Here is a 15280-nt window from a genome sequence, read left to right as displayed (position 1 = left end):
AAACTAGTAGTCCTGGTGTAGCCATGCAAGAGACATAAAACAGTTTATAAATCATTTCTGGAACAGCTGAAAAGAAAAAGCTAGATTATGGACTCACAATAACAATCCTTTCTGCAATAGGCACAAAGCCAGAAATTTGTGGGGAGGGGAATAGTCGATTACATCGACCCCAGTGCATAACTGGTACTTATTTCATCAACCCCAAAAGGACGAAAGGCAAAGTCGACCTCGGCAGAATTTGAACTCAGAACATGAAGAGGGATGAAAAACTGCTAAGCATTTCACCAGCGTGCTAACAAGTCTGCCAGCTCACTGCCTTTGAGTCACAATAATAATAATAGTCATTACCATTGTTTTAATGTCCACTTTTTCATGCTTAGATGAACCATACATGTATCATGGTTTTTATACCTCCTCCCCCCATGCTGGTATGGGTTGGACAAAACTAATTGAGGCAGAATTCTATGATTGGATGTCCTTCCTGTCACCAACCATTCTTATGATTTCAACTGAGATACTTTTTATTTCACTGGTCTGCACACAAAACTGCTGAACTACACAACAAATTGTTTATGGCAGATATAAAGCAAATGCATCATTGCTGAAATGGCACCAATGTGAAAATACATAGAAGCAAACAGGCACACACAACATGTGGGGTGACGACTTGCACCTACAAGAATTCCTTGTTCATGGGGTTGGTACCAGTCCTTGACCTCCTATCATGAGGGGTGGTTCAGAGGTTTCTCTAACCCACTTGAACCAGGAAAGCACTTCCTGACACCTTAAATGTGATGCACATCTGCCTTGGGTGACCTAGAGGCACCATAAGATCTGTTATTGCTCTGTTTCGTGTGGTTTTCTCTGCCAACTGTCCTCATTGGAGGCACTGAAGTTGCTCACTGACTGACCCAGATATGGTGGCATGCCAATGCCAGCTCCTGCAGGCTAACAATGGGCACCAGACATGAAGGAAAATAGTAGGCAGCAGCAACGACATGCCCAGCCTGTGTGCAAAGCTGCGAATAAAGCACTAACCAAGCAATGCTAGTAAGGCTTCCAAACAGTTTTTATTCACCAAGTTGCAATCATGAGGCATTGGTCAGTCAAAGGCTATAAAAGACATCCTGCATGTCCACATCCAGAGGCCAACAAAGGGAGCATCCAAGTGGTCATCTATATGCACACACATCTGAGGGCAAAGCAACTTCCCTGATGCCACAATAATATATACCCAGTTCCCTCTATATAAAGTGACAGTCCCTGAAGAAATCATTCTAAAACAAGGTAAGGTATGAACAATATGTGGTCTTCAACTCATCCAGATGAGAAGTAAATTGACCGAGAGATAACTTGGTCAGTAATGACTCATCTGATCCATGCCAATATAGAAAAATAAGTAATAAAATAAGATTTATAAACAATTAACTAAAATAGTGGTGTAATATAAAAGCAAGAAATTGCAGCAAATAATAACAGAACAAATACAAAAGAAAAATGTAAAAATTAGATGAAAAAAAATATAAAAAACAAATACAGAAAGAATTGTTGTTTGTATGTTAAGTGGTTGAAAACAAGAGCAGGTCAAAAATAATGGTTCAAATGTTCAATTAATTTTTGCAATAGACTTTCCATAGATCACCTCTGGTCACCTATAGCTCTCCCTTGTTACCAACTCAAAATACATCATTGATGGTCTTGGGTGAGTTGGTGACATGCTAGAATTATAGCTCATTGCCAACTCACCCCTGACCCCCACCCCACTAGTCTATGTTAGCAATTTACATAGACCATCACTAGCCTATGTTGGCAACATATTAGAAACCCACCTCAGACCACCTCTAGTCTGTTACCAACATGCCTTTGACCATCTCAAGTCTATGTTACCAACTCACAATAGACCACCTATGCAACCAACCCACCTATAGTCTATATAATAAATCCACTTCAGACACCTTAGCTGTCAGTCTCTCCAAAAATAAGCTAGTTGTACACCATGTCTGATTGATAAACACTCACCAACACATTACAATCTCTTGACACCTCTCTGTCCTGCTTCTACAACAGTCAATGCTCCTTTGAACTAGCTAATTGTAAATCATCTACTCCACTGCCAACGTTTTCCCTGCACACAACAGCTAAAACCGTTTAAACTGACTGTCTGCAGTATCCGTTTTCTTATTTGCGAGAGTGGCCAACGAAAACCAAATTTAACCGTTTAGCATTTAATCTGACCGTATCCAGCTCAGATAGTCTACCTATTCTATGTTCAAAACCATCAGATCTGCCTTCTCACACCTACCCTACAATGTCGACCTAAAAATAAGGCAATCAGATCAATGAAATCTCAAAGCTGTAAGATAGCACATGATTATTTTGAAACAATGTAAATAAATAAGCATTGCATTTGATGGAGTAATCTGAATGCTAATGGGTTAAAGAGAGTCAATAGGAGTCAGGTAGGATGGGGTTACAACGGATCAAACACCTGACACCCCCTCCTGATACCACATAATTCTACCATCCAACACTCTTTCAAAGAACAATAAGCACAGCCAATCGGAGAGCCTCAGTATGGTTGTTCGACCTGCTAGAAATAACAGGCAAATTTCCCTACGAATCACACCCCATTATCTAAAAACCTAAAATGGTACTTAGGTAATGTAGTCCTAGATACATTAAGTACAAATATAAAAAAAATATATAGGTTGGTCATGGCTGGAACAGTTTTGATCATAGACCTACTATACTGGAGATGAGCCCAGGATTAAGCAATTGCAACCATAACCAATATTACTAACTATTAGACATCAGATAATGTAGTTCTGTATGGCTGAATAAATAAAAGGCAGGATGGTCATGGCTGGAACACAGTTTTGATCATGTTTCTGTTAGATCAAGTCCTGACCTGCAAGTAAACAAAAACAACAACAAAGCTACTCACCTCCTTCGTTGGTCTTGGCTATGGCTAGTTTACTAAATGGTCCTTTTTCATTTCCTGAGTGAGAACGGATCGAGAACTGGTATTCCGTATATGGTTGTAGTCCCTTAATGACAACAGTTGTCAAATTCCTGGAATATAGAGAATCACACATATACCCAATGTACCAAATACTGACAACCCAATCCAATATATACTGACCACACCATTTAAAAAGTCCATTAGACTGAAACAAATAATAGATAAATCCAAAGCCCAGGTCAGTTAAGATTTGAACTAGAAATTGCAAGACATCAAAGTGGACACAGTAAAACAAGTAGCATTCTTCTAAAAGTGTTAGCTTACCTTAGACAAGGCCATGTTACAGCAATATTTAGCTCCCAATGCAAACACATTAACACTCAACCCACACTGTCGAAAATAAATAAATAAAAATCCAAGCCTTTAACTTACGTTTTAAAAGTATTTTCATTGCCGCCATTGGTGGAAGATATCGGACTCCACCTGACCGTGTAGGTAATGTTGGCACCAGCTGCAGTCAAGACTGGCCGGTCCCACGTAAGGTTTACAGCAAACGGTGAGATAGGCCTGGCAGTGACCACTTGGGGAGCTTGGGGAACATTGGCCTGGGTGCTGGTCTGGAAGACTCGAGTCATCTGGATTGAGGCTGCTTCTTTGCTTGATGCACTGACAGACACTTGGTAATAGGTGTTGTTCTCTGTAACAGAAGAGGTGGCGGACACATTTGAATTTTCAGTTTTGTGGAGGAAGACGCTGCAGAGGTAGACCCCACAGACCCTATTAAGGTATGGTGAAATGGCTGCATACATTGTGGTGTGCGCGAGTGTGTGTACACACACACACAGAGAATGAATGGATACATAAAAGTGGATAAAGAAAATAAAGTGCAAATGGATAAATGAAAGGAAGACATACAATAGGAGATACATATATAATTTAATAACATTGAGTTGAGTAAAACTTAATAACCTTTAGCATGCTGAAGGTGAATCATGGCACCATACAAGTTTTCTCTCCTCCCAATGTGACACAATGTGTCTGCAGCTACAGGGGAGAACACTTACTTGTAAGGCAACATCATGTGCCTAAGTGTTAAAGGTTAAAATTATCAGGTTAAATTATATAAACGTGTGTGTGTAATCAGTGAGAGAGAGAGAGACCGTATGTGAAGAATAGACAGTTGTATATTTAAAACTAGTGGTGACAGGGTCTCATTCATATAATAAACCAAGTAGAGAAACTGATTATTGCAATGAGAAAACAAAGACACCCTCTATGGGGTGTTTCAAACTTTCAGGAGGGGGAAATAAGAGATGGCTCTAATTAAGACCAGTTGATCAAGATTTTTGAATACACACAATTGGAGTGAATTTGGTGTTTTAAAATAATAACTATACATATCGATAACAAGAAAGCTGGGCAGACAGTCAAACACACACACACACACACACATACATACATTCAAATTTTGCAGATTCTTAATGAAAGAAAATGAAAACATTCAATATAGGTTGTATTATATACTTCCACTGAATTCTTCTTTTTCGTCGTCTTCTTAAGAATTAAGTTTTACTCAACTGCAATCTTTCAGGTGAGTGATTTGTCAGAATCTCAAGCTCGTTAAGAGAGCTTTTAGGTATGGCTATTAATTTTACTGATTAGTTTTTCATTGTTATTATCATGTCCTTTTGTTTGTTGTGATGTTACCTTTCATTGGTCAATTCATTGATTGGTATGACCCTCTTGGTCAATTTTATAAATATAGGTACAGGCATGGCTGTGTGCTAAGAAACCTACTTCAGAACCACACTGCTTCAGGTTCAGTTCCACTGCATGGCACCTTGGACAAGTGTCTCCTGCAATGGCTCTAAGCCAGCCAAAGCTTTGTCAGTGGATCCGGTAGGAGGAAACTATAAAAAAATTTTTTTTAAAGGCCATCCTCTATATATGTGTATATATATGTGTTTATGGGTGTGTTACTATATCTTGGCTTTGGTATTGTATGATAGTTGTAAATGAGTGCCACTGTCATGCAAGCAGTGTCTACTTCCAGCGTCCCATGGAAGCGTGTCCTTGATGGGAAACAAGCGAGAGTTGGTAACAGAAAGGGCATCTGGGCATAGAGAATCTGCTTCAATAAATCCCATATGACTAATGTCAGCAAAGTGAATATTGAAACAATAATGCTGATGACAATGATGATTCAATGGTTCTATGGTAGACTTAATTTCCATTGATTAGTTTGTTGAGCATGGTGTGTGTGTGTGCGGGGGGGGGGGAGATATTAGGGTAAAGAGGTACATGTGAGAGTGTAAAAACTGAGGAAGAAATGCTAGAACTGAGAGAGAGAGAGAGAGAGAGAGAGAGAGAGAGAGATGGAAGCAATAAAAAATAAGAACAATTTTATACAAAGATAAAACAAAAAAGAAATTAATTTCAGAAAAAAAAAGCAAATCACAAATAAATAAATAAAAAAAGACAAAATAAGATAAACAAAGGCATATTTTTAACAAAACCAAACTGTAACATCACAGGTTCAAATCCTTGCATCGACACAGGTAGAATCCTAGATAGATACAACATCACAGGTATAATCTTACATACAAGTTACAATATATCTAAACAAAGTAAATGACTTGTTTGACTAGCTAGAAGCAGCAGCCAAATCTCCCTCAATGCCTTGTTTTGATAAATAGGCTACATTTAGTTTTGGTGGGGGAAGACAAGATGGTCTCTTCAGTGCTGGAAATCCTGTGACCTACGGTCAAACATTGATCTATAAATGAAAACAGGAAAATTTTTACCTTCTTGACTTGCTAAAAATAAGACAGGTACAGGAAGAAGAACTACAATTATTGCATTCTGACCAAATCCACCTTGAACACCTTTGCTGTGTTCACCAGAGCCAACAGATAAGGCAACAAGGGAACCTCTATGTGGTCAGGAAAAAACAAAAATGCAGTCAAGTCTCCCTCAAATCAAAATATCTATAAAAAAAAAATTAAAAAATAAAATAAAACATTGGACAACGTCGTTCTAGTTGCACTTAGTCTGAATGACAAGATGGTGACGACCAGAACATCATTGACCATAGCTCTGCTGGATCAGGAGTGAGCTGAGACAGAACAAAAATGACAATAATTGTACACCAACATATAAACAGAGAGATAACTCACAAGTTCACAGTTACATATAGTCTTGTTATCCTGTGGGGTAGTTTTGTGAACAGCTACTATTTACATGTGATTTTATTTTAATATCTATTAAACTCTCATAGTCTCAGTTTTATTAATTAGCTAAAAGGTGAATTTTATTTGTCGTATTCCATGATTCATTTTTGCTAATCAACCAAATTGCTGGCTAACGGATCAATCCTGTAGTTTGGGCCCAATGGTTAGTATATTAGTTAAGTTCATAAATTAACCCAAATTTATAAATTAGTCCTGTAGTTCATTTATAAATTAGCCTCATGGATCAGATCTTATTAGTTAGCTCTGAAGTTCAATCATCTTGAGACAGTAACAATATTAACAGCAGCAGTTGCAGTCATATAACAACTTCTTCCTGGAGACTTGTGTACAAAGCGACATCAAACCCGTTTCAGGTTTAAGCATGTAACATATATAGATTTGAAACCAGTTTGTTTAATTGTTTGTACATGTATGTATGTGTGTGTACATGTATATATACACACATGCATACATACATACATACACACACACACACACACATACATACACAGGGGAGGTGACAAGCATAGTTCACTGTGATAGAAGAAGGACATATAATCTGACACCCAGTTAAACCTCTTGCATATCCTTAATGAGGTTCACCCTGTTACAAACATTCAGCCCGGGTTTCCTGTCTGAAACTTTCACCCACCAGTCACATAAGTCCTGAAAAATGTTATGAGCACGACCCTTTCCTCTCTTAACCATTAAAAAAGAAGAAACACCAGGAAGCCGATGTGGTCCCTAGATATGCTAGAGTAGCAGTTAACTCTCCTTCCAATTGCAATCCTACAACATTTAAGAAAAAAAAAAAAAACATTGGATAAAGTAATCTGGAATACACTACTGATGAGGAGGAAAAATAAAAAGGAGTGATGGTCATAACTGGTGTGTCATATTGGCAGCAGGGTGATCTTCATGATGGACTTGGTTTTTTAGCTGGAGCTGTTTTGAAAAAACTCCACAAATTAGCCTTGCTCAGACACTAAATGAAATGCATCACTCTTTACATATCTTGGACAGGTCAAATTGATGGCATTAATAAGCCTGAAGAGTTTTGTCTTGAACTGCTAATACTAGATCTTGCCTATCATATAAACATATATATCACATGGTCCCGGGTTCAGTCCCTTTGCGTGGCACCTTGGGCAAGTGTCTTCTACTATAGCCTCGGGCCGACCAAAGCCTTGTGAGTGGATTTGGTAGACGGAAACTGAAAGAAGCCCATCGTATATATATATATATGTATGTATGTATGTGTTTGTGTGTCTGTGTTTGTCCCCCCAACATCGCTTGACAACCGATGCTGGTGTGTTTATGTCCCCGTAACTTTGTGGTTCGGCAAAAGAGACCGATAGAATAAGTACTAGGCTTCTAAAGAATAAGTCCTGGGGTCGATTTGCTCGACTAAAGGCGGTGCTCCAGCATGGCCGCAGTTAAAAGACTGAAACAAGTAAAAGAGTAAAAGAGATATATATACACACACACATACAGTGTGTGGGTCTTCCACACTCATACTGCTTGAGAACTAGTGTTGGTTTGTTCACACCTCTGCAACTTCATGGTTTGGCAAAAGAGACAGAATGAGTACCACACTAACAAAAAAATAAATAAATAAATAAAAAGGTACTGGGATTGATTTGTTTGTCTAACCAGTGTCCCAGAATGACTGGAAGCAAATGGAAGATAAAGTTGTCAGTATGTGTGCACACATACCTACACTCAATTTCATAAGTAAATGGATAGAGAGAGAGAAAGATTTAGCTTAATACTTTTAAACTAGTTCATAATTTCAGAAACAGTAATTATGCAATCATTACCTCCATCTGAGCAAAAGGGGAGGTACTGTTTTCAGTCATGTTTGTTTGTCCATGGACAAAATATCTCAAGAACTGCTGGATGGATTCGGATGAAACTTTCAGGGATGTTTGGCCTCGTGACTAGCATGAATTAAGTTTTGGGATCAATCTGGTACCGGACAAGGATTCTGGATTATTTTCTTTGTTTATTTTTTTTACTTAATTTTCGAGAGTGGTCAGGTTCATTTTTAGTATTCTCGTTTATGAGAAGCAGTCGAGTTTATTTCAGATATTCTCATTTTAAAAATCATCTCCAGCTAATCGTTGAGAGGGCATTGGTGTTGCCTTGGCAGAGGTTTGAGCTCTCTGAGTGCTCTTGTTAATATTTTATTTTGTTAAAAACATAACAAATGTTCTGATAAGCAGTGTGATGCTGGTAAGAACAGTTGATATAAAGTTTGTGATATGTCATATTGTTGGTAGAACATTTACATAAGGGAACAATATAACAGGTCATATTGTTGGCATATCATCTAGTATGAGGGAATGTGACAGCTCATATTCCAGGTGGTCCAGCTGACCACAAATGTGCGTGTATGTATGTCAGAGAGAGAGGTGGGGAGAAAGACGCGCACGTTATCTAAGGGAGACAACTTTTTCAACTATGTCTACTAAATAAAAATTGAAATATACTAACAAACCAGGCATTAACAAACTTCTAATAGATCACTGGTGATTTCATGCAATTATGAAAATGACCGCCATGAAGGAAATTTCTAAAATAAAAATTAAGTATGTTGAAAAAATTTACTTGAAGGAAAAATAACAATTCCTTCATTCTTGAAATATCTAAAGAAATCTGATGAATATCTTTATCAAAATAAATAAAGAACAATAAAAACTCAGTCATATTGATATAGTTGGAATATTTAACACTTTTCATACCAACCAACCTGAAGCCACCCCTGGTTCTATAATACAAACCTGTTTCTAAAGTAACCTAAATAAAAAATCTTCCACCAAAATCTCAGATTAATTTATGTTCCAAACACCCAGTTTAGCAACAAGAGTTATTTGAGTAAATTTTTCATTGTTTTGAAGATTAATTGAAACAAAGTGGGTATATTTCAACAGAATATGGTAATGAAAGGATTAATATGAAATATATGTTTGGAGAATACTAGTTATGGAACCAATATTTTGACTGGAAATTAGTGAGTTTTTAGCCTTAAATTAGCCACACTCTTCCAGATTCAGTTCACTAATAATCAAGGACCCTTAATGCTCAAAATCATTTCAGGAGTTTAATGAACTCCCCTTCCAGAGGTCAGTACTGAGCCATTCGGCTGACACCCACTCCCTTGTAAAATAATTCAGTGAACACTTATAGGCAGCGTTTTCATAATTTTTGGCACATTTTTGACCACCTTCAAGGAAAGAATACAAAAACAGATTTAACAGTGGGTGCGGGTGGGGGCAGGGCAGTTGGACGACAACAGAGACTTAAAAAGACAATGGGCTGAGAGGTAGGGGAAGATACAACACAGATTTAAGAAACAAAACTATAAACAAAAAGAAAAAGGTCAAAAGCCAAAATAGTGAAGCCAAAAGTTCATTCCAGGAAAGTGGAATTAAGCTAAAACCAAAACAAAACAATCCCAACGACAACAACAACAGCAACAACTAACTTGCAATGGTAGGGGAAGAGGACTGTGGTGAGTATACATGGGTGTTTTGTGTATGTATATATATATATATATATATATATATATATAGCAGCTGTAGCAACATTGTTAGTATATTCCATGAAGGATAGCAGTTGCTGCTGTTGTTGTTGTTGTTAATAATATTGTAGCGAATAGTTTCAGTTAGAGGAAAATATAAATAAAAGTAAAGACAGAGATAGAGAGAGAGAAAAAAAAAGAGTGAACATGAAAAAAGAGGGTATGTAAAAGTGCAACAGGCATAATACGTATATATGTATACACACACACAAACATATGTATATATATTATATATACATATTATATATATATATATATATATATATATATATATATATATATATATATATATATATATATATAGATATGCAACACACACAAACATGTATATACACAAACATATATATACACACAAACATTCATATATATATATATATATATATATATATATATATACATACATACATTCACATATACACACACACACACACACACACACACACACACACACACACACACACACACATATACCTAGAGAGCAGGGGAGAGAAACAAGTGGATGTAACAGAGCAACAGATTTTTTAATATATATATATTAGAGAGTAAAATAGAATAGTTACATCTTGAAAATAAGAATAAAGATAAGTATATAATGTATGCAATATTGTATTAATAAATAAATAAAGTACAGTTTTGATTTAAAAGAAAAAAAAAATTTAAATGTTTAAAAGTTCTTACAATTGTTTTGTGAATATACTTTCTCTTGAAATGAAATCTAAAATTGATAATCATTGTTGGGGAGTATATCCACTCATCAGAGATGGAGGAAATCGAATGAGGAAAATGATTAAAAAAAATTATTGGTATTCATATATCTACGTTGGTATAAATTTTAGAGTTTTAGCTCGAATTTATACCAACAACTTTTTAAACATTTTCCTCATTCAATTTAAACAGCATTTTCTTCATTCGATTTCCTCCACCGAAATTCATCCTTCGACTCGATTCTCTAATGAATGGATATTACTCCCCAACGATGCTTATCAACTTTAGGTTTCATTCTAAGAGAAAATATATTCATGAAACGATCATAAGAACTTTTAAATATTTAAAAAATTTTTAATAATCAAAGCTGTACTTTATTTATTTATCAATACAATATTGCTAATATTATATACTTATCTTTATTTTGATTTTTTAAGATATAACTATTCCACTATTTTACTCACTAATATATAATCACTCTCATGAATCTCTAAATATCTTTTAAGATTTTAGATATATTTCATGCTAGAGCACTTGACATCTAGTACACCTTGTTTTTGAAGGACATATTCAATTAACTATATATACATACATATATATATATATATATACAGAGAGAGAGAGAGAGAGAGAGAGAGAGAGAGAGAAAGAGAAAGAGAGATTGTGTGAGTGAGTGAGAGAGAGAAGTAAAAGTTCTGAAAGCAACTCAGAAAAAAATTCAAAATAAATTTAAGAAAAAAAAAAAAGAAAAAGAAAAAACGAAAAGCCCCACGGTTTGATTCATCCAGTGTGTTTGTGTTGAAAACATTAATATTGCTACGATGCCACTCTTATGCAGACAAAGGTGTTAAAGAACAGGAGAGAGAGAGGGGTCAGAAGCTAGCAAAGCATCTTACGGTGATGAACAAGTAACAAGAGTTATTGTTATTATTATTAATTAATTATTAATTATGATTATTTTTATTATACTTTGAAAGCCTTACCAAGATCATTCAAAGGTAAGCTGGTGACATAGTTTGGAAGCGTGTACACAAATTTCTTCCCCGGAGCATCGACTATATAGACCTGCAGTACAAAACCATCGATGGTCAGTGTACTGTTGTGGTCCCATTGTACAATTACAGAGCTAACATTCTGTATAACCACTTGTAAGTTGTGGGGAGGTTCAACTAGAGCGGGAAAAAAAAGAGAAAATATAGAAAAAAAAAAAAAAAGAGTATTTGATTAGATTTTTAAAAAAAACGTAAAATAGTGAGAAAAATATAATTAATAAATAAATGAACGGCAAGAAATCTTTGCTTTGATTCTTTCATCGATTGATTAACAAAATGATCTTGATAAATTTTTACCATGTGAAAGAAAAATGATAGGAGTGACAGATAATTAACCCTTTTGATACCAAACTGCCTGAGAACACTCCTGGTTCTTTGATAAAAACTTCCTTGTTTTAAAGTGATCTAAATTAAAACGTTCCACAGAAATTTCATGTTGATTTATTTTCCAAACACCAGCTTATTGATTCTTTCAAATTTTGGCATATGGTCAATAATTTTAGGGAGAGTGGGTAGTCAATTAAATCAACCCCAGTGCTAGACTGGTACTTTTATTTTATCGACCCCCAAAAGAATGAAAGGTGAAGTGAACTTCAGTGGGATTTAAGCACAGCATGTAAAAGAGCTGGAAGAAATGCTACTGAGCATTATTGTCTGATGCACCAACCATTCTGCCAGTTTGCCACATTAACACCGGTTTAATAATGCCAAAATTATTTTGGCATTATTAAGTTTGTTGTTTGCAAAATTGATTAAAAGCAAAGGCAGTGTATTTCAATAGAAATATGGTAACAAAAGGGTTTAAACACTTTTGTAAGAAGAAGAATAAAAGGATATAAATTTTTTTCAATTCTAATACAAACAGATCCAAGTTGAAGAGATGATGCCAGACAGTTGGGTAAATGCCTTTAATCAAAGCCCCTAGTTGACACCTGAGCCATGTAAGGAGAACTGGGTAGATGGATGTGGAGAACGAAGCCCTCCAATGGATGGAGGGGTAACACCACACACCCTCACAGGGAACAGAATGGGAAACGGAGGCTCACTGATGGGACCCAAACTATGTAGAGGAATTGGCAGATGCTCTCTGCTTAATTTGGTAAAGTTGTCAAGAGACAAGACAACAGAATCTCCCATGTAAAACATGAGTTCAGTACTTTGATTATAAATGAGATTATCTTCACAATTAGAAGACAAAAACACAAAAGTTCTACCATGAGCCTAAAGGCACACGAAGTTGGAGTTTTATCTGGAATTTTAGGGCATTTAGGCCGAAAGTATAAAACTGAAATTAGTTGCAAGGTTAACAAGTAGTATTGATACTCATTTGCTGCTGAGTAGACTGAAGCAACATGAAATGAAGTATCTTGCTCAAGGACACAATGCACCATTCCATCTCAGAATGAAAGCTGTGAACCAATAGTTGCTAGTCAACTCAATTTCCAAACTATTAAGCTATACAACTTCATGAGAAATCTCTTCTGAGTGTGTTCAAAATCTAAAGAATAAAAATAAAAGGTGGTTGGGGGAATAAGTGAGAGATCTAACAAAATTAAAACCCATCTGTTACTTTCAAACATTTGACTTTGAAGATAAGAACCTTCTTTAACCATTTAGCATTTAAACCAACTATATCTGGCCCAAATTACACCTACCCTACACTGTCATTTGAAAAGTAAACACTCACATCACTGAAATCTGGTTGCTACGAGATAATGCATGATTAAGTCAAAACAATGTGAATCAATAAGCATTATATTTGACAGAGCTAAATGCATCAGCTTTTATTTTCCAAAAATCTAGATGAGCTAGCATTTGTGTTCAGAGAATTTCGATTCTGCAAGTTATTTGGTGGCTTCTTTAGTTCTGGTGCCACGAAAAGAGCACCTCTGTAAAGTGGTTGGCATCCAGCTGTGGAAAGCATGCCAAAGCAGACACAGAAGCTCATCACAGACCTCTGGCTTGTCGGATCTGGTGGAATAATTCAACCTATACCCGGGGCTGTCTGTCAATGATATAAATTTGTTTCAAAACAATCTAAATGAAAATTTTTCATCAAAATTTCATGTTAATTTGTTTCAGACACCACCATCTTACGATGAAGTTGTTTTATGAAATTCTTCATGTAGAACAAACAGAAATGCACATACGTAATGAGTTTCGACTCAATTTCTGTCTAAATTCACTCACAAGGCATTGGTCAGCCTAGGGCTGGAGTAGAAGAATTCTGTACAAGGTGCCACACAGTGGGAGTGAACTCAAAACCACATGGTTGCAAAGTAGCTTCTTAACTACACAACCATGCCCGCACCTCTAGGTGAATATAGAGAGCAGGACACACCCATGAGCTATTTTCCTGTTTGATCTATTGATGTAGCCATAGATACAATGTTCCAAAACTGCCATTGGATTTAATGTTCTAATTTCACTTTACATTAACAAAAACATCTTAACAGTTAATTCATTCATAAAGATGTGAAATGCTTTAGTTGAAAAATTTCTGAACTTTATTTACACTTCAATCATCATCATGATCAATAACAACAGTTTGATAGGAGCTAGCAAGGCTAGCAACTGCACCACATTCCATAGTCTGTTTTGGCATGGCTTCTACAGCTGGATGCCCTTCCTAATGTGTCTTTTTCTGAGGTGATATAGCCGAGGTTTGAGATCTGACTGCTATTGCTAGCAAGTAGAGCAACCATATAGAAGGTCATGATCCATTTATTCTTATCTATATATATATTGTTTTTTACTGTTTCAGCCACTGGACAGCAGAAATGCTGCAACTCTGCCTTGAAGAGTTTAATGGAACAAACTGATCATAGTACTCATTTTTAAGACAAACGATTTCTTTTGCCAAACTGCTAAGTTACGGGAATGTAAACAAATACTGGTTGTCAAGTAGCAGTGGCAGGGACACACACACACACACAAACAAACAACAGGCTTCTACACAGTTTCTGTCTACCAAATTTACTCACAAAGCATTGGTCAGCCCAGGGATATAGTAGAAGACTCTTGACCAAGGGGCCACCCAGTCAGACTGAACCCAAGGTAAGGTTGCAAACCGAGTTTCTTAACCACACAGCGAGGTTTGTAATTCCCACCAGATATATTGGTGAATAAGATGTTTTAGTGATGTTGCTTTGCCTAGATGACTGTAAGTAGGTAGGTAGGTAGGTAGGTAGTCTGCCTAATTTCACTGTTAGATACCTGGGTACTGCAACAGACATTTAAACAATGATAAACCCACAACATGTAACTATACCCTCACCCACACATGCGTGTGGTTGGTGACTGTCAAATGGGTGAATCCAGAGAAAGCATGAGAGTGCCCCTTCTGAAAAGCATGCAACAGGAAATGAGTGACTTTACAGTCAGGTTTAGGTTAATAAACAAGATACTGGGTAGTTTTTAATTAGTCTACTGGTCCCAACCAAATGTCACCTTGGAGCACTGGCATCAAAAGAATTACTTTGGTTTGAAGAAACTGAGAAATCTCTCTTTACAATTTAAACAATGTCCAATATCATAATGTATAAACATTTTTAAAACAGTTATGGTAGTATATTCCCTGAAAAAGCATCTCTTACGAATTAACTATATTAAAAACACAATAAATATGAGAGAGGTTGATTCATCCCAGCAGCAGCCATTGAAAGGTTGAAATGCCTGGTGCTCTTGTTACTGACCACTAATGGGATGAATTTCCATCTCTCAGATATTTATTGCTTTTTAACACAGC

At 36.3% G+C, this 15280-nt stretch overlaps 1 protein-coding gene across 4 annotated transcripts in view; it reads right to left on the bottom strand.

The window, feature by feature from the left end:
- LOC106868723 (protogenin B-like) overlaps positions 1–15280 on the bottom strand; it is a 146887-nt gene that overhangs the window by 20705 nt on the left and 110902 nt on the right. For 2 of the 4 annotated variants that reach the window (XM_089340599.1, XM_089340601.1), the window contains exons 13-15: positions 11464–11649; positions 3395–3659; positions 2945–3072 (exon numbers count right to left, since the gene is read on the bottom strand). In XM_089340599.1, the coding sequence (XP_089196725.1) occupies positions 2945–3072; positions 3395–3659; positions 11464–11649 (579 nt within the window). The remainder of the gene's footprint in view (positions 1–2944; positions 3073–3394; positions 3660–11463; positions 11650–15280) is intronic. The other 2 variants (XM_089340600.1, XM_089340602.1) reach the window with 1 other exon arrangement.

This window comes from Octopus bimaculoides, chromosome 23 (assembly GCF_046866305.1).
Source record: "Octopus bimaculoides isolate indiv1 chromosome 23, ASM4686630v1, whole genome shotgun sequence".
NCBI lineage: Eukaryota > Metazoa > Mollusca > Cephalopoda > Octopoda > Octopodidae > Octopus > Octopus bimaculoides.
The sequence above is the reverse complement of the archived record's forward strand: the minus strand, read 5'-3'. Positions and strand labels throughout refer to the sequence as shown.